The 23,114-nt window shown below is 39.4% G+C and overlaps 2 protein-coding genes across 2 annotated transcripts; both read right to left on the bottom strand.

Moving 5' to 3' along the window:
* Window positions 1–10,076: 10,076 nt before the first annotated feature.
* On the bottom strand, window positions 10,077–16,099 carry psat1 (phosphoserine aminotransferase 1). The gene is made up of 9 exons (XM_035658604.1): window positions 15,888–16,099; window positions 14,972–15,032; window positions 14,549–14,618; window positions 13,414–13,619; window positions 12,396–12,568; window positions 11,622–11,791; window positions 10,927–11,055; window positions 10,660–10,797; window positions 10,077–10,508 (listed from the first exon to the last, which is right to left on the bottom strand). The coding sequence occupies exons 1-9, from the start codon at window positions 15,942–15,944 to the stop codon at window positions 10,406–10,408; spliced, it is 1,107 nt and encodes a 368-aa protein (XP_035514497.1). The 5' UTR covers window positions 15,945–16,099; the 3' UTR covers window positions 10,077–10,405.
* A 1,938-nt stretch (window positions 16,100–18,037) lies between these two features.
* On the bottom strand, window positions 18,038–21,652 carry kiss1rb (KISS1 receptor b). Its single transcript, XM_035658628.1, has 6 exons — window positions 21,295–21,652; window positions 20,542–20,666; window positions 20,229–20,364; window positions 19,457–19,695; window positions 19,212–19,364; window positions 18,038–18,775 (listed from the first exon to the last, which is right to left on the bottom strand). The coding sequence occupies exons 1-6, from the start codon at window positions 21,509–21,511 to the stop codon at window positions 18,539–18,541; spliced, it is 1,107 nt and encodes a 368-aa protein (XP_035514521.1). The 5' UTR covers window positions 21,512–21,652; the 3' UTR covers window positions 18,038–18,538.
* Window positions 21,653–23,114: the final 1,462 nt, after the last annotated feature.

Below are 23,114 nucleotides of genomic sequence, written 5' to 3'. Positions count from 1 at the left end.
ACACTTAGATTGCGAGATAAAGTTAAAGTTAGACAATATAAAATGCATTTTCAGGCAAAAGCAAAAATGTGGTAACACTTTATAATACAGCACAAGATTTACAGTGTAATTGTTTCATGAATTAGGTACACATACTTACTGGTTGTTATTCAAATGTAGGTGCAAATGAAGAAGATGAGACTATGGGGATCAAGGGAGCCACAATTGGGTATTTTAAAGGGTAGAAGAAATAAATTATACTCATACTTATTAAATATTGTTGTTAATACTTTGTATCTTTGGGGTACAGTACTTTACAGATCTGTAATTTCCTAATAATTTCAGAGACTGTTTTTATTTTTGTTCTGTAATTTGCTATTAATCATAGGAAAAACAGGAATTGAAGAACTGCTCCATTTAAACCAGAATACATTTTAATTAATTGAATTGTGAAGTTATTATTGGTAATTTTGCTCTCCATAAATGTTGTACTGTATTGTTGCATACAGACAAATTTAACAATTTGCATGTTCAGCTAACCTGTTGGGCACTGAGTGAAAGACTCACACAAGCAACTAATTTAACTAATTAACTGCAAGAGTGCCAATTAACCACACTCCCTATTCCTATGATTTATTGACAAGTTACATCGTTCTTTACAAGAAACTACTTGAAAATTACTGTAAAATAAAGAACTGATTCTAAATTCATAAAAAAAAAAAATTTTCATTCTACCCTGACTAAACCCACATAGACAGCATCTGATCACAGTTTACAAGCTCCCAGTAACATTTTGGAGGATCTAATGTTAGAAATGGAATTTAATTTCATTAGTGTATAGTCACCCTAATACATTGTTACCTTATGAGACGTTTTTATGTACAGATGCCGTTGGCTGGGTTCCTTGGAGTTCACCATGTTGAACCACCATGTTTCTACAGAAGCCCAGAAGGGACAAACAAAACACTGGCTCTAGATAGGGGCGTTTGCATTTTTCATGCAATTCGCACCCACCGTTGGTTCTCCTTTGCAAGAGGTTTGGCATTAAACAGACCTATACAATGTCATAAAATAGTAAGAAAAAAGTTTGCTTTTCTACAGTGATAGCTGACAACAGCAGAGAAAGAGACATTTTTTTATAATTTGAAAACAATGAGATGATTGGCTCCAACAGGGTGTGGTTAAATTTGATTGCTGGCTGAAGTTACAGATGCCCTTGTTCAGCTGATTGAGTTGGAAGCACCAATGGAAACATCTACATAAGCATGAAGATAGTCTTTCACTGGGCAGAGATATTTTAGTAGTTATTAAGAAATGTATTTATTTGAAATACTGTGCAAAATAAAAAATGTTAGAGATATTGTACGTGAGGAATCTTTGGCGAACAACAAATGAAGTCTAATCCATTCAGGGTTTAGAGAAACCTGGTTACCAAAGGTGTATTTGTTCGACAAACACAATTATTTGGCCATGTAAACACTCTGGCCAGATACTTTTCTTTCGCTGGAGGACATCTCACATTAACCAGGTGTGCATTTACATGACAAAACCCAGGACAGGAAATGTTTCTCTGTAACAGCAAGGAAAACATGATGTTTTAGAGTAATAGGTGCATACACGCCTTACCTGGTTTCTTGCATTCCTATAACCTGATTTATCACACTAATCTGGTTTGTAAACGTAGTCAGGGACTCAGCAAAACCATAAAAAAAAACAAATGTGCAGTAATTCCATGCCACGACTTTACCACATGAATAAGTTAAGCACACTCATATGCAGGGCTGAATGAATGAGTGTCAGCGGTGGCAAAATGACAACGTAACACTCAAATCAATGGCACTCTGCTGCTAATGAATGACAAGGCTAATTGCGGGAACGGCTTGTTGCTCTTTGGTTTAGATAAATACTCCGACAAGTGAAGTGCTTTAATTATCCCCAGTGTGTTTGTGCCTGAGCGCCGTCGCCACCGCTTCACTTGAGATGCCTGCCGAATGAGACAAGCTAATTAAGAGTGATTTCCCCGCTCCCCACTCATTAATAACACAACAGCAATTAAGAGGAGCTAGCGGAACATGGTGCATTTGGTGCTAACAAGATTAGCCTCATGGAGCAATGAGTTTACGAGAGAAACAGACACCGCATCACCCACAGAAACGTAAAGCTGGAAAGAGATGAACAGAATAGAATTAGGAAGGTGTTGGAAAGGAGACGATTTGCGTGGGATGTATGGGTTTCACACATAGAGTAAAATGAACAAGAGGAAGAAAGAGGTAGTAAGTGACGGAAAAGGACAAATCAATTTAGGTCTAAATGAGGAAAGGACGGACGAGGAAGGAAAGGTGCGAAAAAAACAAAGGGTGTGCCCTTTCTGATTCAAATAGACTTCCCCCCCCCCCCCCCCATTTTCTTGCATGAATCACCAGAGTGGCCTTTAAATGGGCTGTTGCATAAAGGACATTTAGTTTCATGAGCTCACTGAGTAATAACAGAGGCTGGGAAGAGACTGTGCACCTTTGAGCGTGACAGCGCTTAATTACCAACAATACTTGAGCCTGTGTGAGAGAGATTATAGAGGTAATAAATGGATGTTAAAAAAAAAACCAAACTGTATGTAGGTTATGTTTACACTCGGGCTCCAATTGACTACATATAGGTACTATCAGTACATGGAATTAGATCACCACTACAATAAGTTACATGAATGTGGTTTGAAGCAGGCTTCAAGGAGTTCCTTGACTACTAAATTAAGTAATAGGATAAACGGAGAGATTTGGAGGAGGATAAAATTGTTGTTTGGCAGTTTACTTGGAAAGGCCAACAAGAATAAGAGTCAGCCCATCCATGTTAATGTCTCGGAGGCTGTACTTAGACATAATGATGCTTTGAGCTAAATGCTAATGTCTGCATGCTAACATGTTCATAAAAAAATGCAAGTACATCCAAGACTTCTCACATGAAATGGGATGAAATGTGCAGATTTCACCTAAACCACAGAACAACCAAAAAATACCATAAATTTAAATGTTCATCTAATAATTGTTGAGACAGTCAAAACAATAAATGTGTTAACATGATAGCAATAGAGGATCTTCACCAAAGTCAATGTCATTCATCCTCTGGTCACCATAAAAGTCTGTACAAAATTTCATGGTAATCCATTTAATACTTAATTGAAATAGGGTTTTTCAGTCTGAGCCAAAGTGGTGGACTGACCAAGCGACCAACATTGCTGTGCTGGTAGAGTGGCTAAAAAAGAAAAAGTAGAATCCCAGTCGTACCCCAGAAAATTGGTTTAACATGGAGGTGAGTGTCCATGGCATTGAAAATACATGCTGATACAATGGACCACATGGAATTCCATGAGTGTACACAGTACCTAAGTGGTGGCAAACTAAACCAAGTGCAAAAATATATTTTTTGGGTGCACTACTCCAAAACTGCAGTTGAAGTCTAAAAGCATGATGACAATTGCAGGGCTCAACAATAAGGATTGCCTGCTTGTAAGAAAAATGCCACGTCAGGCTATGAATCTAGCAAGTAACTTGCCGGATCGAGCTAGTGGTAAAAAACAATTAAACGTGTTGTTTTTTTCCAGAACTGATGATGAAAGTAGAAGAAGTAAGCCATCACTCTTCCATCTCATCTATGTTAAAACTGATCAGGCACTCCACTTGCTAGAAAATGGTGGGTAAAGCACAGGCGAACATTTTAATTATCCTGGAAAGAGGAGTTAAGTTGGGTGGCGTTTGAGGATGTGGGTGAAACTAGTAGGTAGTTTTGAAAAAGGCACCTCAAGTTTCCGAAAAACATTGCTGGAGTGCCGTAACAAAAGCTGACACATAACCCATGGTCCTCACCTGCAGCAGGCGTAAGGCTGCTCCGCTCCTCACATGCGTCGTCACCCCCACTCCCGGGACCTTGCCGCCGACCTGTTTCTGGTCCTGTTGCTTGCTTCTCTCTCCTCTTCTCTTTTCTTCATGCCTTTTTACTCCTTGGCTCCATCCCCTTCATTACCTGCACAGGTGTGCCCCATTTCACTGAGGACTGTGGCCTGAACAAATTCACAACAACTACACACAGAATTCAACACAATACATTTATGGAAACTATAAATAATCCTAATTACAAAGCAAAATAAGCAGACAAAAGATAAGATATACAACTCAAACATAAGTGTCGAACTATAGGTTGTTAAATTTATAAAACATGAAAAAGGCCACAGAGCCACATTAGCTTTGAATTTGGACTTTGACTCTGTGTTGCACACTGTGAAAAGACACTCGGGAGTACGCATAAACATCCCATCCTTTGGATTTTCCTGGAAAATCCGTCATTCACATAGAAATCAGTCCACCGGCAACAAGAAAGTCAGGAAAGGTCTAATTTTTTAAGCTACGTTACAACTCGTTCAGACACTGGCAATAAAAAGTGATTAATACATGAAAATAATACGTAAAACTCTTCAGAATCTTACATATGGTACCTTTAAAACTCTTTCGTATTTTTCTGTGGAGCTACTATATACAGTGTGGAAACTGTTTTGGAGAAACACAATCATTCTTTTTGCTTTTTGGGTAGAAAAGTGCACTAAATGCTCTATAATCCACGCTGAGCAGTTTCAGGGAACAGGAATAAACTAGTTCAAGGATAAATTCACAATTAAGTGATCTTCTTTGAGCAGACAGTATATACAGTATCTATAGAAAACAGATCCTGAGGCAATGCAAACTGTGTGTGTATGTGTGTGTGTGTGTGTCTGAAATAGACTGTATAAAGGATGTCAGTCACAGTAACTTTTCATGCTGCAAGCATGGAGCTCTTGACAAGAGACTCAATCAGCAGCACTAAAGCCTGCCTCTGCCTCCTCTGCCTCTGCCACCCTACTTTTGTGTCGACTAATCTCCACTGTAGGATGTAGAGGAGCCATTTGATATTGTCTTCCCCGGTGTTTTTCATTATCACCGTCTTACTGCAGCCTGCCAGTGGCATTACCTCGACATTAGTGGGCTTGACAGGACGAGAATCACCACACAATCCTGTCACAACCTCCCATCTCTGCTGTAACCCTTCTCACATTTCAAAGCCCCTCTGCCTCTTCTTTTCTTTCACTTGCCTTTTTTCTGCTTTGAGGTGGATCTGCAGCAGGGTCGCGGACAATATTTTTGGGAAAATTGCTGAGAGGTTCGGCAGTTTGTCGGAATCCAAATTGCATTTAGGCAGAGAGCAGAGTATAAAGAATTTGTCATTGTACACACGATAGAGACACAAGACCAAAATCTCCATTGGAAGGACTGATAATACAATGCATAAACTATATGCTATTCTCCTTCACAAATATCCCTCTTTTTTAAATATAGAAGAGCTGCTTTGATTGCCCCAATTTAACTGTCTTAATTTATTTAATTTATTCTAACAAGGATTCTTTCCCCAGTCTTTTTTTCCTTTATTTCTTGACTGCCATAAACTGACACTGCACAGTCCATTTCACAGCCACAAGCACAAACAGCAAGGTTTGTTCAACACAGTCATGCACTTGCAAACATGCACAAATTGTTGACAGGCTTGTTCCAATTAATGCATGACTGCTATCAATTATTGTGCCCTCCAGTGGCCGATGTAGCCCAAAGCAGCTGATTTTTTAAAAAGTTCTACAGCTTCATCATCAACACTTTTAATTAGCAATCTTAAATCTGTGCTTGTCAGAGGGATGTTTTTTTTTTTCTTACCATCCCTTCTTGTATTTCCATCTCCTGATTTGTTCCAGTCTTTTCTCTAGTTTTAGTTCAGTGGTCTCTTGGCTTGCAATAAGAGACCTGTTCAGTTTTTCATTCCTAAAACAGACCTTGTGATATGGAAACAGAGATATTGAGAGGAACGACCTCACACTAATCCTTTTTCTATCATTGTACCTCACTTGCCTCAGGCAACAGTGGATCTTATTGTACTTCAGCCTGGAGGTCCCCACCCAACCACATGGACTTTCAGATTTATCACCGGAGGCTCGCGTAAGAGTCCCAGGTTTCTCTTTCTGAGCTAAATCAGCAGTACTTGTACTTTGTTTATCCTCCCTTTCCTCATGGTTTCTAGAATCCTGAATCACTTACAACTTAGTCTTTTCTCTTTTGTTGTTTCTCAAATTTACATCTGAGCACATTTTTAGCCCTGTTAGCACTCTGGCTCTATGTTGGTCCGCCAGTCCAAGGGTTCAGGGTGAAATATTTCAACTATAGGATGGATTGCTGTAAAATTGTATACAGACATTTGTGGTGTCCAGAGAATGGCTTTGAGTCTAAATGTTGGGTGGGTTTCTATACATTTGTTGTACAGAAATTGATGTTCCCCTCAGGATTAATTGTAGTCACTTTGGTAAAGGTGATCCTGACTTCCCATCTAGCGCCATCATAAGGTCAAAATGTGTCCGATACTTTGGTTTATACCAGCTAAATGAATCCTCTTCCCATCAGCCTCAGCTGTACTTTGTAAGATGATGAACATAGTAAACACTGGTAAAAATCAACATGTTGTCACTGTGCGCATGTTAGCATCTGTAGAGAGGCAGTTGTTGAATATGCAGAGAGTCTTACAATGAGGATGGTTGATGATGGCTCCAATAGGAGGTTCATTGAAGACCAGACTAAATGATGCCAACGACCCTGCAGCTGATGGGAGCATCAAGGCTTTCAAGGTCACTGCTGAAGCTGTTACTTGACCTTTAGAAGGCTGCCGATGTAAATGTAAAGACAACGATGAGGCTGCGTCGACACAAAACTCATCTGGCCTAAAGCAATACCTCACTCTTGTCTGGCAGAACATTTTTACCTTTCAGCACACAAACCTTCGCAGCAGGTCCAACATCTCCCACCCTGGGGATCCACAGTCAACACCAGCATTCAGACTTTCTCCCCTGCTCTTGGTATTGATATTTGCTAACAGCCAAAATTACTTTTTGGAAAGAATCATCTGGGATGTTATATAAAATAATAACTCCTGGATCAACTTTACCTTGTGTTTCATTACATTTCAAAATGAAAGTAAGAAAAATAGCTAGTCGACTGACTCAAAAAGAGTCAGTTTCCGAGGTTACACTTCATGATCACTCTCTATATTTTGCATTTTCAAGAGGTATATTAAATTTATGAGGAAAAAAAGAAGTTAATTACAAATATCACATAAAGGATTTTTCTCCTACAAAGGTTGGCTGCAACACAATACAGATGCTAAGCATGAAAACATTTCGAGAGGCTACCAGGTTATAAGTTCAATTCCCACTCATTCCACCCATTCAACCATTCATGCAGTGATAGAGTTGTAAAGCATGAAAGATAAGAGCACTGACAAAACGGTGCATCTCATGTTCTATTAACATCATGCCCACTCTAGACTAATAGCCTTTTTACACATGTCTACACCAGGATGTCATCTGGAGGGGAGTTACTCCTGTTGATCACATAAAATGTCCAGCTTCTGGAAAGTGAATTATATCATGTAAACAACATGCTTTTCTGTCTCTAAAATGGATATATTTTCAGTGGAATAAATGCTACGGATTGATGGAAAGTGAAATGCAATTATGCTGAGCTCTAAACATTTGGAGCATGTTTTTCTTTCAAAGCATTATGAAGCAGAGATGTGTATTACTGATTTTGTTCTTTAGTTGAGGACCCTTCGCCTGTGGTGGTGAGTTGACCTTATCAGAAGAAGCCACACAAATCAGTGTGTGCGTATTTATGTGTGTGGATGTGTGTATTTGTGTGTGCATGCAGGCAGGCATGAGAGTGAGAATAAAATACAGTTAATTTCCTGTCTTTCTTTGGGTTATTAGTTGTTTAAATCTATGTTTTGTTCATTGTTTTTGTGCATTGTTGACCTCATTATCTATTATTGGACATGTATTTTTCTTTTATTATATATTATTTACCATATGCTTTCAATCATTTTATGTCAGCTTTGGCAACATGATTTCATCAAAGTATCATTTCAATAAAGCCTCATTGAACAGGGTGGGCAACACCAGGCTGCATTTTGAAAGGAGTCAGACCCCTCAAGTTTCTTAATGAACACTTCCACCTAGAGGTCATTTGGAGTAAAAACATCTAGTTTCATTTTGGGCTCAATGTTGTTAGCACACGTGGCTAAGACTAAATATTTAGGCATCTTATTGGTTTTTATATGTCAGTATTCTTTTTTTAATTTGAAAGCTTATATAGAGCTTACTTTTGTGACAGTTGTGACTTTTATTGTCTGCCTTGTGTGAAACACTTTGTAACCTGGGTTTTGCTCTATAAACAAAAACTATAATGTTTATTTATTGTTATTATATTTTTTTCGGATAAATTGCTGCTATAGGCTATGTGCAGTTAAAACAGACAACAACTTGCATGCATTTTGAATATATACCTATACAAACAATCTGGTTGATGGACCCGGCCACCATAAAATGTCTTCTTTATGACCTCTTTGATTTATGTAACATCATCCTATATCTCTACCTTCTGTACAGATAAACACAAACAAAAGTACCAGTGGAAGGAGAGGACAAAATCCTTACTTAAACAGGACAAGCCCACTGAGCCTCTATGAGAGATAGAATTGAACCGTACTGTGAAACATGTTTCCCACTTACTAACTTCCGGTTTTCTTCCAACATATGAACTTGAAGGTGAAAAGACATGGGAACATGCAACGCCTCTCAATGTTTAACATGTTTTAATCAACTTTGTTTTTAGTTAGCCTGCTCTTATTCATAACATTGGTAAGTCGGTGAATAAATAAAGCTCACACACACTCACCCCAGCTCACACAATCCCCTCACAATAGACAGTTTCTTTTCAGAAAATAGTTTTGGTCATTGTAAGGCAAACCTACAGGAAAAAAAAAAAAATTATTTATAGTCATTGATCGCTGTAATGGTTTTCCTCTATTGCTTCCCTTCGAGGGAGGTGAAAGGTCAGGGTCAGATACCCTCAGTGCTCCTGGAGCTGGTACGGCTGCAGTGTCTTGCTGCCTCACGAGGTGAATGCAGCAGGGAACTGGCCTCTGGACATCAAGATGGAAGACGGTCTTTCTCACCATGAAGCCATCCTGCTGCCCTGCTGATATTATGTAGACCTGTTCACTCCTACATACTGAGCTGTTTCTGCTGTCAGCGGGCAATGGAGTAGTAGGAGGTGAATGCTTAACCTCACAGGCAAAAGACTAACTGTGCTTTTAAAGTAGATGTGCTACATATTTTTATTTAAGAGAAACACCAGGTTAAAAATATGGTTCTCACTGCCCTCTCTTGTTGAATGCCTGTTGCACTACACACACACAGCATGTGGTCAAAAGTGTGCTGTTACACTTGTATACATGATAACAGGTGTATATTTATGGCACAGATCACATTCCTTGATCCCTTCCCAGTCGATGTTTTGACCAGTTTTGTTGGTGTTCACTGACAGCTGATGTTTGTTGCTGGTGTTCAGTTTCTTGTTCACGGTCCTCGAAGTTTCTCTGATGTAGCGTTCCAACTAGTAAAACAAGTAACTTTGACTTTGTGTTACCAATTTTTTTGTAGAGGTTTGGCTTACTTACTTTATTTGCCCAGTGCAATTACGTTTTATCACTATCTCCAGAAATACATGATTTTTCCTATTGACATAACCTTGTGAGCAGATGTGATATTTTGTATAATTATGGTCAGCGAGGTTTGTTTTGTTGTTGCAAGCTCCTACAACATGTTTCATTCAAGCCCGAACAAAACTGAGCATATAGATTAAACATGGCTAAATACAACCAAAGAGAAGTAAGAAAACATGTTTTTCTTAAGTTTGGTGAACTTTTAAGGGTGTATTTACCAATGTAACCACAGCCAATAAGATCGGTGAGGGTGAATTTATACAACAATGAGTCGGTTTTTGACAAAAATATCTGTAAAGTTAATATTCTTAACAAAACTCCTCATTTAATGGAAAGTTTTGTTGTTTAGCACAGCTTCTCTGTTTACAGAAGAGAGAAATTATTACTCACTGATACCGGCTGGGATAAATGTTTGAAATTACAAAATGTGGTACATCGTAGAACAGCACTCAAGACGAGGAATGACACTGCAAAACGTGTAAGTATTGCCAAGTTAAATTTACTGGAATGTAAATATATGTTGAACGAGTAACAAGAATCGCCTACAGTATGTACATCAAAGCACTGTTAGTCAACAAGTTCATTAAAATAGTAATTCTATGTAATACAGATGTAATTAAGACATCACTGGCAACAGTAGTGGTTAAAGCTTATTAGGAACAGTGGGTGTTACAAAACATGTGTCTAAAGGTGCACCTTCCAGATCCAACATGGATCTCAACTAGAGGTATACCAGAGGGTTTTTTAAACCGTACTGAAGTAATGAAAGCCACTAAGAGACGTCAGCTGACTTGAAGTGTGACCCGTCTTATTGGTGCTCTTTCTGGAATTCTTTCATATAGGCAGCCAGGGCTTCAGCGTCCTCCAGTGTTACAGCGTTGTACAGAGAGGCACGAATCCCTCCAACTGACCTGCAGGGGGAGACAGAGTCATGTTTGAGGTCAAGTGGCATGAAAAACATCCAACTGCTGGTGTTTAAGTGTAACTTAACATTAACGTACTTCTATAAGAATTCAGGAGTAAGTAGGTAGCAATAATTATAAACAGGAGGTACGTGCTTACCTGTGTCCTTTCAGTGATATCATTCCACGTTTGGATGCGCCCTCCAAAAACTTCTTTTCCAAGGCTTCATCTCCCTCTTTCTTCCCCACACGAAACGGTACATTCATGCGGCTTCGACAACCCTCGTCTACGGGGCACCTGGACAGGTGGACACAGCAATAGTTTCAATTTGAATTTTTGACTTCATAGACATTTTCACAGCAGCCATTTTGGTATGAAGTAGTAGGGTAATCACAGTTGTTACCGATGTTACTAATTGATACTTACACATAGAAACCGTTAGAAGAGTTGATGATGTCATAAATCATGGAGGACTTCTGTTTGTTGAGTGTCTCCATGGCAGCGCTGCCGCCATTGTTCTTAATCCACTCCAGAACCAGACCCATGATGTAGATGCTGGACCAACAAAACGGTCACACACACACAATCAGAGTGGTAAAAAAAAAATACTGTTACTAATGTTTGTGTTTCCCTTTTCTTTCTTAAATCAAAATTAAGTTATCATTTTTTTAACATGATGATTGTGAAATGTTTTTAAATATCCTTAAAGGAATAGTGTGATATTTTGGGAAATTGTTTCTTAGAATTAGATGAGAAAATTGATACCATTCTCATGTCCTCATGGTACATATAAGGCTATAGCAGACTATTAGCTTAGCTTAGCATACAATAAAGCCTGGAAACAGAGGGAAACAGCTAGCCTGGCTCTGTCCAATGGTTATTTCTTACCATTTAAAATGGTATATCTTGTTTGTTTAGTTCCAAAAAACTAAATGTGAAGAAGGAAAACCACCATGTGTCTTTTTACACTTCAGTTTTTACACAGAACAACATATAATGTGCTTTAGAGACAGGCAAGCTGTTTCCAGTTTTTATGCTAAGCTAAGCTAACCAGCTGCAATGATAATCATCAATCATGTGTAGGAAAGTGTGTCTAATGGTAAAAACAGCTCATTCGGTACCTGAAACATGGCGGTGTGTTGTAGAGGGAGTTCATTTCAGCCTGCACCTTGTAGTCCAGGACAATGGGACACTCTTTCAGAGCGTGGCCTAACAAGTCCTCCCGCACAATGACCACAGTTACCCCGGCACAGCCCACATTCTTCTGGGCCCCGGCAAAAATCAGACCAAACTACACAATGCAAGAGGACACAATAAAATAAAGAAGGCAGAGTTAAACAGGTTTAATCTCTATATGGTGGCAATTTCAGGACATCTCAGGCTCAGCTCTATAGACTTGGCTTCATTTTAGTCAGTCTAAGCCCTACGCTGTATCTACTTGGTCAGGCTCATTTGTACTAATGCTCAACTCTTAGAGCTAAAATATAAATCTCAGCATGCAACTCTTTTAACATTGTTGTGTTAAACATACAAACAGGTAAGCCCTACATGATGTTAACATGCTGTTTAGCATGTAACATTCAGCATCTCAGGATGCTAACAATGTTACTAAGAGGTCTTCCTTTGTCTTATTCTTTTATTGTTCTGTGATTTTGTATAATTGAATCTTCCTAATATCTTATTACTTTATCTTATCATTACTTTAATTATTTGATCATATATATACACATTATATATATATATATATATATACATACATATACATATATACATATACATACACACACACGCATACATACATACATACACACACATATATACACTTTTAGCATCAGTATTTCTTCTGTCTTGTCATTGCTTTTACATGGGCGCTGTTGTATCTTTCTTGTCCTCACCTTCGAAACATCCACAGGTCGTGACAGGAAGTTGGAGGACATGTCGCTGACAAGGACCACCCCATTTGTTTCAGGTATGAAGTTGTATTCCACGCCGTGGACCGTCTCATTGCAGCAGTAGTACACGTAGGAGGCTGAGGGGTTCAGGGTCCAGCTGCTGGAGTCTGGGATTTCTGGAGGGAGCAACAATAAAACATAGTTAAACCAGACTCAAGAGTCTGCAGCCATGCTGGTGGCTCTGTGAGACTGACATTTAGCAGGTATAGTGCTTAACATGTTCTGTGCAATCTTAGTTCAGCATAGTTTAGTTTAACGTTTGCTAATTAGCTATTAACACAAAGAACAGCTGAGACAGGATTCATCCTCTGGGCATCAAAGATATCTGTAGGAAATTTAAAATAATCAAATAATTGTCAAGACATTCCACTTAATGTCAACCTTTTCAGTGGTACTACAGGATCTCCAAAAACAGAGCAATTCATCCTGCAGGGACCATGAATGTCTTCAATCTCATGCCAATTAACACAGTTAAAATATCTCAATCTGGACCAAAGTGGTGGCCTGACATTGCAATCAGTAGAGCCACATTGCTAAAAACTGTGTATATACATTACTTCTCTTTCCGGTGATGGCCGACTGTGAAGAAAAACTGCCTAAAAACACCTTACAGAAACCCCCTATCAGACACAACCATGTGGAAAAGGCTGCTCGCATACCAGAGTCTTTCATTGGTAGTCGGCTCTATTGTTTATTATGCAACAGCCTGAACACACAGCCAGACTTTTCAGAGGGACCATCCTAATGCAGCGTGAATGTCAATGACCAACTCATAAGAGCTGAAACTGGTTTTTGATGCGATTAAATGCAATTGAAAACATGCATTCTGTTAGAAAATTATGATGGTGGCAGTTTTTTTTTTTCTTTGTTTATTTTAGAGCAAGTGAAGATGACGATTTTTATACCGCCTCTATATTCACACAAACAGCATTAAGACATTTCCCCATGCACACAGACTTACTCGTGTAACAATCCAGCTTCGGGTGGACAATGTTGACTTTGCCGTATTTCTCTGCTTCTTTTGCTGCTTTTGCTGACCATGTGCCGGTCACGAGGTAATCGGCACACCCATCCTCTTTGAGGCCAATCAGGTTGAGGGGAACAGCGCTGAACTGTCCAGACCCGCCGCCCTGCAGAAACATCACCTTATAGTTGTCTGGGATGTTTCTGTGAAGACAAAAATCATTGTATTCATCAATGTGCAGACAGACCTTACACTGATATTACCTCTTTACACTGATCCTTAGCGAGCAGAGACACAGCTTGCAGAATATTTACAACAGACACAGTACATCGGTGTTTGATACTGTGGTTGTATGTTAAAACTAAAACTTTTAAAACTGACGCATCTGGTTCCACCAGTTTGTGTGCCATCAACCTTGTGATGCATTACAATCATTATCAGTTTTTCTTAGATTACAGATGGGATTTCTTAACTCACAGCTCACAATTTCTGCTCCATTTTGATCAATTGTGAGGGGGAAAAGCAACCTTTGCTGTTAGCATGAAAGAAATCTTTTTAATAATTTATAAAAGAATAATACAATGTACATTTTGTTTAAATTTGTAGTTATTTGTGGTATTTTGGGGAGTAGGAGAAACACACCTACTAGACTGACAAACACTACCTTTGCACAGCCTAACCCTAAACCTTTTTGGCATTCGGCCCGTCACAAGAGAGCCTGAGGACACACAGACGATGTTAACAAAAGGAGAAAAAGTACAGGTTATTGATGTTGCAATATTATTATTCCTATAATTCTACTTGTCAATTAATCATGTTTTACTCTGTTCTTCCGTATTTCTGGGTATGCAGGTTTTATGCAAGTTTCCCATGATATGTGGTATAATGTTAAAACTTAAGATAAAATATAAAAAGTCACCCCAGAATTACTGGGTACGGTTGTGTTATCTGTTTCCAAGTAGAATACATATTGTACATTTTAAGCTGAAACAGGCAAGATAATATGAATTAACAGCCTAGTTTGCAAGCGTGCAGAGTCATACTGTACTGCAGCACCACTGTTCCTTTCTTTACAGAAAGAGGAGTAAAGATGGAGGATAATACAGTTGAAAAACAACAAAAAGAAACTTACAGCAACTCTCGCAGGAGAATCTCTGTTTTGTTGATGATTTTGTTGAAGTCTGATGATCGGTGACTCATCTCTGGTTTGAACAGAATCAAAAACAATTAGATCTCATTGTCAGTGACTCACCTTTTAGCAAAATCGATGTTATGAATCATTCAGCAACAGAGTGAGGAAGCAGGAATCAGCTATTATCTGTGCATTAAAGAAACCTTAGTGAAAGAGACTGTAACCTTCCCCAAATCAGTGTATGAAACAAACAAATATTCTGTATTTCTAAATTTTTTCCACCATTTAAGGTTTGACTGGCGCTCGCTTGTTGCATCTTCTTCTTCTACACTTGTATAATAGCACCTGACTGAAGATCTAGCCCTACCCACTGCTCATCTCGATGAACCAAATCCTAATATTTCTATCTGTAGTTCTACTCACCGAGAACACTGATGCCAGTGCCGCTGTAGTCGAGGAGTTCCTTCTGTGCCTGAAGCAGCACCTGGAACAAATAAAAGTATTTCTTCACAGACTGCAAACAGCATCAGAAATAATGACAGTCCAAACTACTGAGGCTGATGTGATACCACGCATTGTGCTCTTTATCTGGATTCTGTTTTATCCAGAATAAGATTATTCAGGTTTTAATTGGATTTCTTTAGAGATGTGTAACATTTGATTAATGGTGGTAAAAAGAGAATGTACAAAACCTCAGCAGCACAAATATACATTTAGTTTTGCTAGTTGCAAGTTTTGTGCAAAGGACCAAAAACACAAATGAATCAGAATCCTTTTAAAACCTGAATGCAACTGAATTTAGCAGCAGTCTAACACTGGGACTGCTCTTTTTAACTATTAAAACAGATTTTTTCTGACCATAAAAGCTGTGATTTATTTTTCTGAGAAGGTCTTTTTTCTGCCATCTAGAGGCTGTATCTGCTGCTGCCATTGGAGCACAAAGGAGCAGGTTTCCACATGAATGAATGAAGGCTGATGCAACTCAACACACCGTTTACAGCCTGGTGGAGCTGCTGACAAACGCCAAGCCGACAGCAGCCCTGAAACCAACACTCATTATCCCACATAACTGCTTGCCACTCTCTGTCGTTGTGAGAGGGAAATGGGGCCAGCAGATCCACCGTGAATGTGCAAAAATGATTTGAATGTTGCTTGAATCAACCACATGAAGAAGAGTCGAGATGAGAAACACGTTTGCAGCGTGCATCTGCAGAAATCTCTTCATGTAAGTCACATTTCTCTCTCTGGTAGTTTACGCAACACAGTTTTCGCGTCTTTTACAGCTTTTTTTCCCTCAGATTTTTAACGTCACACAAGCAACATGAGGGTCTGAACTTACGGATTGGGGGAGTTTTGCGGGTCCAGCGCCGAAGTTGATGGTTTGTTTCTGCTCCATGATGTAAAATGAGTTCCTGTGTCCAACTAATGGATGTTTTCCTCTGTTTGACTCGGCGATGTGGATGATTCGTCCCCGCAGTCTCGGCTGTGCTTCTGCCTCTCCTCCTGCACTCGTCGGCGTGGATGCCACTTATCTAACGTTGTATGCAAGTTAACGTGCTGCGTTCAGGTGCTCCGCGTAAACTCGTACGGTCGACTAACAGAAGAAAGTTTACTTACACGTACTTACAGACGTGTACAGTAAATATTTTAGGTTATAAGAAAATAAAGAAAAGAGGTTTTATTATAATTTTGTCATCTTATATTATTGTTGTTTATTTTTGTATTATTTAAATTCCGTTAATTCTAGTTTAACCGTGCAAAGCACTTTGTAACTTTTGTTTTGTAAATAGTAAAAGTTTATTATTACATACACAAACTTGTTAGTGTTAATAATGTTCAATTAAATTATTACTGGTTTGATAAGTTAAATCAATTTTGCACATATTAGCAAATGCATGCCATGTGACCACAAATATGAAAGTAAACAGAGCTAGAACTGTAACATACGTTTAACCTAATTTATTACAAGCACATCAGTAACAACAAATTAGAGTCCTTACAGGTCCCACATGCCATAGACAGGATCATGTTTCCACTTACAGTGGAGTGGAATTCCTCCGTGTTTCTAGTGGCTTGCCAGACACAAACAGCTGCATTAACCTGTTTGGCTGCATACATTGCTGATGTTGTATCTTAAAGGACAGGTTCACAATTTTTCAAGTCTGTCTTAAAATAATATTTAGGTGCCCATATGAACACTTAAACAGATTTTTCATGGTGTAAATATTTCTCCTGTTCATACTGGCCTTTAAAAGATCCTTAGCCAACTTGTTGGTGTATGTTAATGATGGGTGTAATGTCCACAGTCCTTGTTCTGTGAAAAATGTATGTGAAGTTAATATACAGACTTGGAAAATGGGAATCAATCCTTTATCAGTACTCCTGTTCTTCAATTACACTCCCTGACTCCAAGGTTTTCCGTATGTCATTTAGTTTGTGGTAGTTTGATTTATCACAACTTTAGGAATATGCACCATGTGAACACAATATATAAAGTCTAAAACTAAACTACATTTTGGCACACAACCCCTTTGCAGAACAGGGAGGGCCTCAAGATGATTTAGACAATTCAGAATCCAAAGAAGAATTTACTAAAATAAACTGGGGTCTGGGGTTATCTGTTCATATGCACTCTGTGGAAATACAAACATTTTCAGCATCACCTGAAGGCAGCTCATTCTCAACCAGCCATTTCATTGGCTGGTGTCACATGTCTGTTTGGCAAACAGATATCATTGGTGAATATCAAGTCAGATCTGGACTGATTGGCTCTGCTGTCTTGTCTGCACAAGCAAGACACTCAGTCACAGACCATTATTGACAGCAGAGAAAACTTCAGTGAAGAACAGCTTTTATATACACAGTAAACAGTGAAGTCCCCAGTTTAATATACCGCAACCCTTCTGTCACTGTGTTAAAACAACTGAAGTGAAGGGATGAAACTTTAAAATATGACGTCCATGAGTTCGCTTGTTTATAGTCCCTTTGTGTAGAACTACAACTTGCTTTCTGAGGTTATAAACAGCAGCAATAACCTTTGGCTGCTCTTTCAAAATATCACCCATAAATGTATGGCTTTGGACATTTCAAAACCAGTTCTGCTCAGCACATTCAAGCTACAACAAGTGTTGTTACAAGTGTTTCTGTAAAGTTTCAGGTTGTGTCTTAAGTAGAAGAGAAAAGATTTCTGGGTATCCTAAATACAGTGGTAGAGGAAGTATTTAAGACCTTTCCTTAGCCGAATGAAAAGGGTGTATGCTGTAGCCTACATTTGTGCTATTGGCTATATAGATTGAATTCCTTTGACTGACTAGAAGACCTAGTATCTGTTATAATGCTGTACAAAGATAAAGCACCACCAATTCCCAAATAAACTGTACACTGAAGAACAGCCTGCGGATACTCCAACAAAACAACAGGACACAATGGAAAAAGAACATTACCGAAAATAAAAGTTAGCAGTAATAAAACAGATCACGCAGAATTTGTGCAAGTGTTTAACCAGGCTCCTTACAGTAGCACGTTTAAATGAAACAGGGCTTCTGTCCATAAACGATGCAGTCAATAACAGTTGCAGTTGTTGTCCAACACCATTTTCTTCCCCTCCTTGAGAAATTGTGAAGAAGATAAAACCAGCAGCTCAAACATTTTGACATCCAGGGAATTGGTTGCATCAGTCCAGCTAAGCAAGAAAAATGTGACAAAGATAATTGTATTTCAGCAGCTTGTGAAGATCACGAGAGGCGTCAGGCTAGTTTGTCCTTTTTAGGAGATCACATGGTACGCTACTGTGTGTGTGTGTGTGTGTGTGTTTTAAACCTGTCACTTACTGGTGTTGCCAATACTTTTTAGATGGAGCCCACATTGTGTGTATGTGTGTGTGTGTGTGTGTGTATGTCCATGCACAGAGGGCGAGCCGGCTGCTCTCATCTCCAGAACAAACAATAAATAAACAATGAGTGCACAGTGTCCGAATGCCAAGCGTGGCCTTTAGGATCCAGATGAAAGAAAGTGCATCTCTGCTTCTCCTTTGGGTGCCTGGCGATCCATCTCTCCCCCTTCCTCTGCATCCATGTTTCCCACCCTCACTCTCCCCCTCGTGCGCCACAGAAATATGGCAGGGAAGGCGTGCTTGAAGGCCTTTCTGAAGTTATTTCCCATGAAGGCGTAAACCAGCGGGTTGATGGAGGAGTTGGAGTAAGACATGCACTGACCCCAAATCTTCAGCTGTGGATGCAAAATGAAGACAGACTCAGATGAAAAGAATTTTTGAAGCAAGTGCATTGATTTCTGCCACTACAGTCCTGTCATCCACTGTCACTGCTGGGAGAACTAAACTGAGATTGTAGAGCCACACAATCTCATCTCTTAAAAAGTCTCCAGGGTTACAAAGACAACAACAGAAAACTAAACTAAACTAAATCTGTTGATTAGACAAGACACAAGAATTGAGGTTAATAAGGAGTGTCATTTTAATATGATTTCTGTGTTTAAATGTGACAAAAAGCAGTGTTTGTGGTAAACTGTCAGGTCCGGGGAGTGTGACAGGGGTCAGATATTACTGCCAAAATACGGACTATCTGTGCATATCCAAATAATGTATTTGTATTTGATTACGGCACAGTGAGGCTCATTTAATCACATATCATGGAGAGTAAGTCACCTTGTATAGAACGTAACTGCGGAGGCCAAAAGCCTGCAGGAGGATGCAGACCTGGATGGGGCCCCAGCAGATGAGGAACAGAGCTACCATCACCACCACCATCCGGGAGACCCGCGCCCGCACTGCTGCTGCTCTCTCTGCCTGAGCCTGAAGCTGGAGTTGGAGAGGCTTTGTGAAGTCTTTGCTATGGCAGAACAACAAACAGAACAAAGCAAGTGAAAGTATTTTTAGTATCTTTCTCTTACTTGGTAGCTGCTGTCGATGGGATTCACGCTGGGCTGCCCTATGCGCTTGAGCATGAAGGTGTAACAGGCGGTGATGGTGAGCAGGGGCAGCAGGTAGACAGCCAGGAAGCTGTAGATGATGAAGGCTCTCTGGAGGCGGGCCGAGGGGAAGACCTCACTGCAGTATGTCTGGGGCCCAAACCAGTATCCTGCCTCCAGACGCTGGTAGACGGCTACAGGGATCGACAGAAGCAAAGAGCCTGGAGAGGACAGGGGACATGACTGTGAGACTCAGAGAATAATGTTCATTATGAGGTTCACTTACTGCCAGTATTTATTTTTATTTTTTTAATGGGTGATTTGGTGTTGATTTGTTGTTCTATTAAGAAGATATTAGCACAAAGGCCCAAATCAAAGCGTCCTTTTAGAAACTATGACATCACATCCTTTTTCTCTACAGTTTCTACCTAAAGATAAGTCTAAAAAGCCCCCAAAAACTCTAACAAAGAAAGGCAAAAAAAATCTTTTGTTCATTCTTTATTTCAAAACATGTGTGTTGGCTTATTAATTAAAAGAAACAATAATTGCAAGTTTGATATGAATAAATGAATTAATAGTTTTATGGTCAGGTGCTTCAAGTTGTCTGACTTTGACTTCAGTTTACAGCAATAGATAATCAACATCACAGGGACGGCTATTGAAACAGAAGCAATACGTTTTTACCACTGTCTCTTTATCAGTGTGTGTGTGTGTATAAGGTTGTGAGTGTGTGGGTGGTGTTTTTGTGTGATACCTATCCAGATGGACACAGAGATGGCCAGAGCCATGCGTGGGGTTCGGTGTCGCAGAGACTGCAGAGGATAGACAGTCACATAGCAGCGGTCCACACTCATAGCTGACAGAGTGATACATGTAGCTTGAGCCGTCACCTGAAACACACACACACACACAAGATATGTTTGTTTCTGTATGATGAATTATATTTACTGCGCAAAGAAAATATTCCGCCTGCTCTCCTTTTTTGAAGTTGGTTTTGTGTTTTGTGCCTTGTAGAAACTGATAATATGGCAAATGTTTGTTTGTGTGTTTATCTGTGTGTATCTCACTTGCTGAAGATAGTTCACCAGTCGGCACATAAACTCTCCAAAGATCCAGCTGGGCAGTGGGTACAGTGTGGCAGTGAAGGGCACGCAGCAGACCAGAAACAAGATATCAGTAGTAGCCAGGTTTACTGGAAGAGAACAAGAACAGTGATTCCTAAACAGTGTTATTCAAGAAGACACGTCTAGGTGAGATATATTTAAAGAGGCAAAAATACCTGTGTCAATACCACTGTCACTGTGACATAGATTTTTGTCAAAAACAGCAGAAAGCCCTCACACACCTCACTGCAGATAAAAGTTCTTAAGTAAACGCAGAAAGTTGGATATTTTATTTTAACTTGTTAACCTGTTAACCAGACCCAGCATGCACCTGTTTTTGGATTTGGGTCACTTAGCGTACTCCCCCGGTGGTGCATTAAATCAGGGATTAGTTAAGATAGATGTGTCCTTTTTTAACTATGTTGAGTTGATGCTGACCTTAACCATAACCCCCATAATGATGTCATCCATAATCCAAATGCAGGAAACTCCACAAGGTCCCTTTAATTTGATTTACTACATCTCTGTACTGCAAGAATCCCCTCATATGTTTTTTCTTATAACTTTGGAAAGTCACAATTTCCTCAGGAATTTCCTTTTTCTACCCTATTATCTCTTCTATGGGGCATCCCGCTTTCTATATTATCAAGCTGTGCAGCTTCAAAAAACGTTTCTTCCACTGAACACACTGAAAGGATAACAAAAAAAGAGTCAGACCTATGTAAAAGTTGGTGACCGTCTTCATCTGCTGGTGCTTGGTGACCACATGGATGACCAGCGAGTTCCCAACCAGGCCGACCAGCATGATGAGACTGAAGAAGGTGGGGACCAGCCAGGCGTCAACCAAGACCGGTGGCCCTTGGCCCTCCAGAGCTGCAGACTCGTTGCAGACGGACCCACAGTCTGGACCGCGACTGGCTGCTGATTCCACCATCGTCTTCACAACTCGAAGCCAGGAATATTTCTATGGCACATGTGGAACATATTTGAATTTGGTGGTTTCTCAGCAAATGTTACTGCTCTTTGAGTAACTTTGAGTAACATGTCAATGTCTGTTTCTCTAAGAACACCATGCAAAGGCAACACAAACAATGTCAATATCCAAGTATAAAGAATTTGATATTTGATTTTGAATATGAGCACAATTTATTATTATTCTTGAAGCCAAACTTAATATTTAAGCATACTGAATAAGCTTTTTTCTGTATAATAAGCTTTTCTTACCTGTGTTGTGACTTTTTTGCGTCTGCAGTGTTCCCCTCTCAGCTCTGAAAAAACAGGTCTAGTCCAGTGTCAGTGATGTGCTGCTGTTCTGCTCGTCTGAGATGAAAGCGCCGGTATAGACCACCATACCTGGCGAGGGGAGGGGGTGTTTGGAGGAGGCAGGAATCAGGAAGCATTTATGTGAGTGGAAGAGCAAGAGACAGAGGTAGTAGGAGCTTTAAAAGAAAATCTCCATCATCGCCTGTAATTACTTAGGACTGAGTGCCCCATATAAGTACTGCAGCTGGATTCAGATGGAGTTATTTTAATTTTTCATCATGTTAACATCCAGACGTTGTAGTGAATGTTCTCTTCAGCTCTGGAGTCTACAGGTTAACCACAATCAAAAAAGTTGATTCATTAGAACAACAGGGAAATCATAGAGACTGGTACTTACCTGCAAATGAAAAGGAAAATGAATGAATAATGGCGGTAGCTGGAGGTCATGGTGACAGTTCATCTTGATCTCCCAAACAAACAAACAGTTTTTAGACCTGTCATTATATTCGTCGTGGCCTTTGCTGCAAAGTAACAAACAGCAAACCTTTCCAATTGCACAGTGTGGTGCCAAGAAGTGTTTATATACACACATTACAAACACTGATTTTTGTTGTTTTTTCTGCTGTTTGACACATTATTCTCGCAATCAAACATACAAAATCATTAGATATTTCTTTGCTTGAGATAAAATAAGTGAAAACTGATATTTTAGAGGAATTATGATGTGTGTGCAACAAACTAATATAATTTGAGCAGATTTGTTCAGGGTGTATGAGTACCTTTATCTGAGTTGCTCCTATCTTTTCTCTTTTAGTAAAAAAGAAAAGGGAAAAATGTGTTTATTGAAGGTGCTCTTACTGAATGTGTGTTAGATTTAAAAATAATGAATAAATGTAAGTCTTAGTCACTAACAAATGCTGTGTAAAGACAACAACAGGAAAACTATCTTTGCTGGTTACAGTTGGGTTTCATCTTCTCTGTGCCTTTGACTTTAATCAACTGGGTGCTAAATAAGTGTATTCTGATTCATTATATATATATACATATATGTTTCCTAGCAGTCGGAGAGTGCCTCAGGACTCCAGATTTCTTTTGAACAAAACAAAAAATCTCCACAAAAAAAAGATAATTTTCACATTGTATTATAATTAGTTTTCTCATTAAAAATAATCACCTTTACCCACGTACTCTGTGGCCCACTACATGTCAGAGCATGAGGTCAGTTATGAAACAGCCCTCCTGGTGAGGGTGTCATTAAAGGACACTTCAGCAGG

Source organism: Morone saxatilis, unplaced genomic scaffold, assembly GCF_004916995.1.
Source record: "Morone saxatilis isolate NCDOM2014 unplaced genomic scaffold, NCSU_SB_2.0 Contig16, whole genome shotgun sequence".
Lineage (NCBI taxonomy): Eukaryota > Metazoa > Chordata > Actinopteri > Moronidae > Morone > Morone saxatilis.
Note: the sequence above shows the minus strand (reverse complement) of the source record. Positions and strands in the feature narration are given on the sequence as shown.

Bases quoted from the DNA above. Each gene is read 5' to 3' on its own strand.
- psat1 (XM_035658604.1), bottom strand. From the start codon at position 15,944: ATGGAGCAGAAACAAACCATCAACTTCGGCGCTGGACCCGCAAAACTC. The intron at 15,033-15,887 runs GTAAGTTCAGAC...TATTTGTTCCAG, and splicing joins CCGCAAAACTCCCCCAATCC to GTGCTGCTTCAGGCACAGAA. The intron at 13,620-14,548 runs GTAAGTTTCTTT...TTGTCTTCACAG, and splicing joins ATTCTCCTGCGAGAGTTGCT to AAACATCCCAGACAACTATA.
- kiss1rb (XM_035658628.1), bottom strand. From the start codon at position 21,511: ATGGTGGAATCAGCAGCCAGTCGCGGTCCAGACTGTGGGTCCGTCTGC. The intron at 19,365-19,456 runs GTAAGAGAAAGA...CTCCAACTCCAG, and splicing joins CCATCGACAGCAGCTACCAA to CTTCAGGCTCAGGCAGAGAG. The intron at 18,776-19,211 runs GTGACTTACTCT...TTGCATCCACAG, and splicing joins GCAGTTACGTTCTATACAAG to CTGAAGATTTGGGGTCAGTG.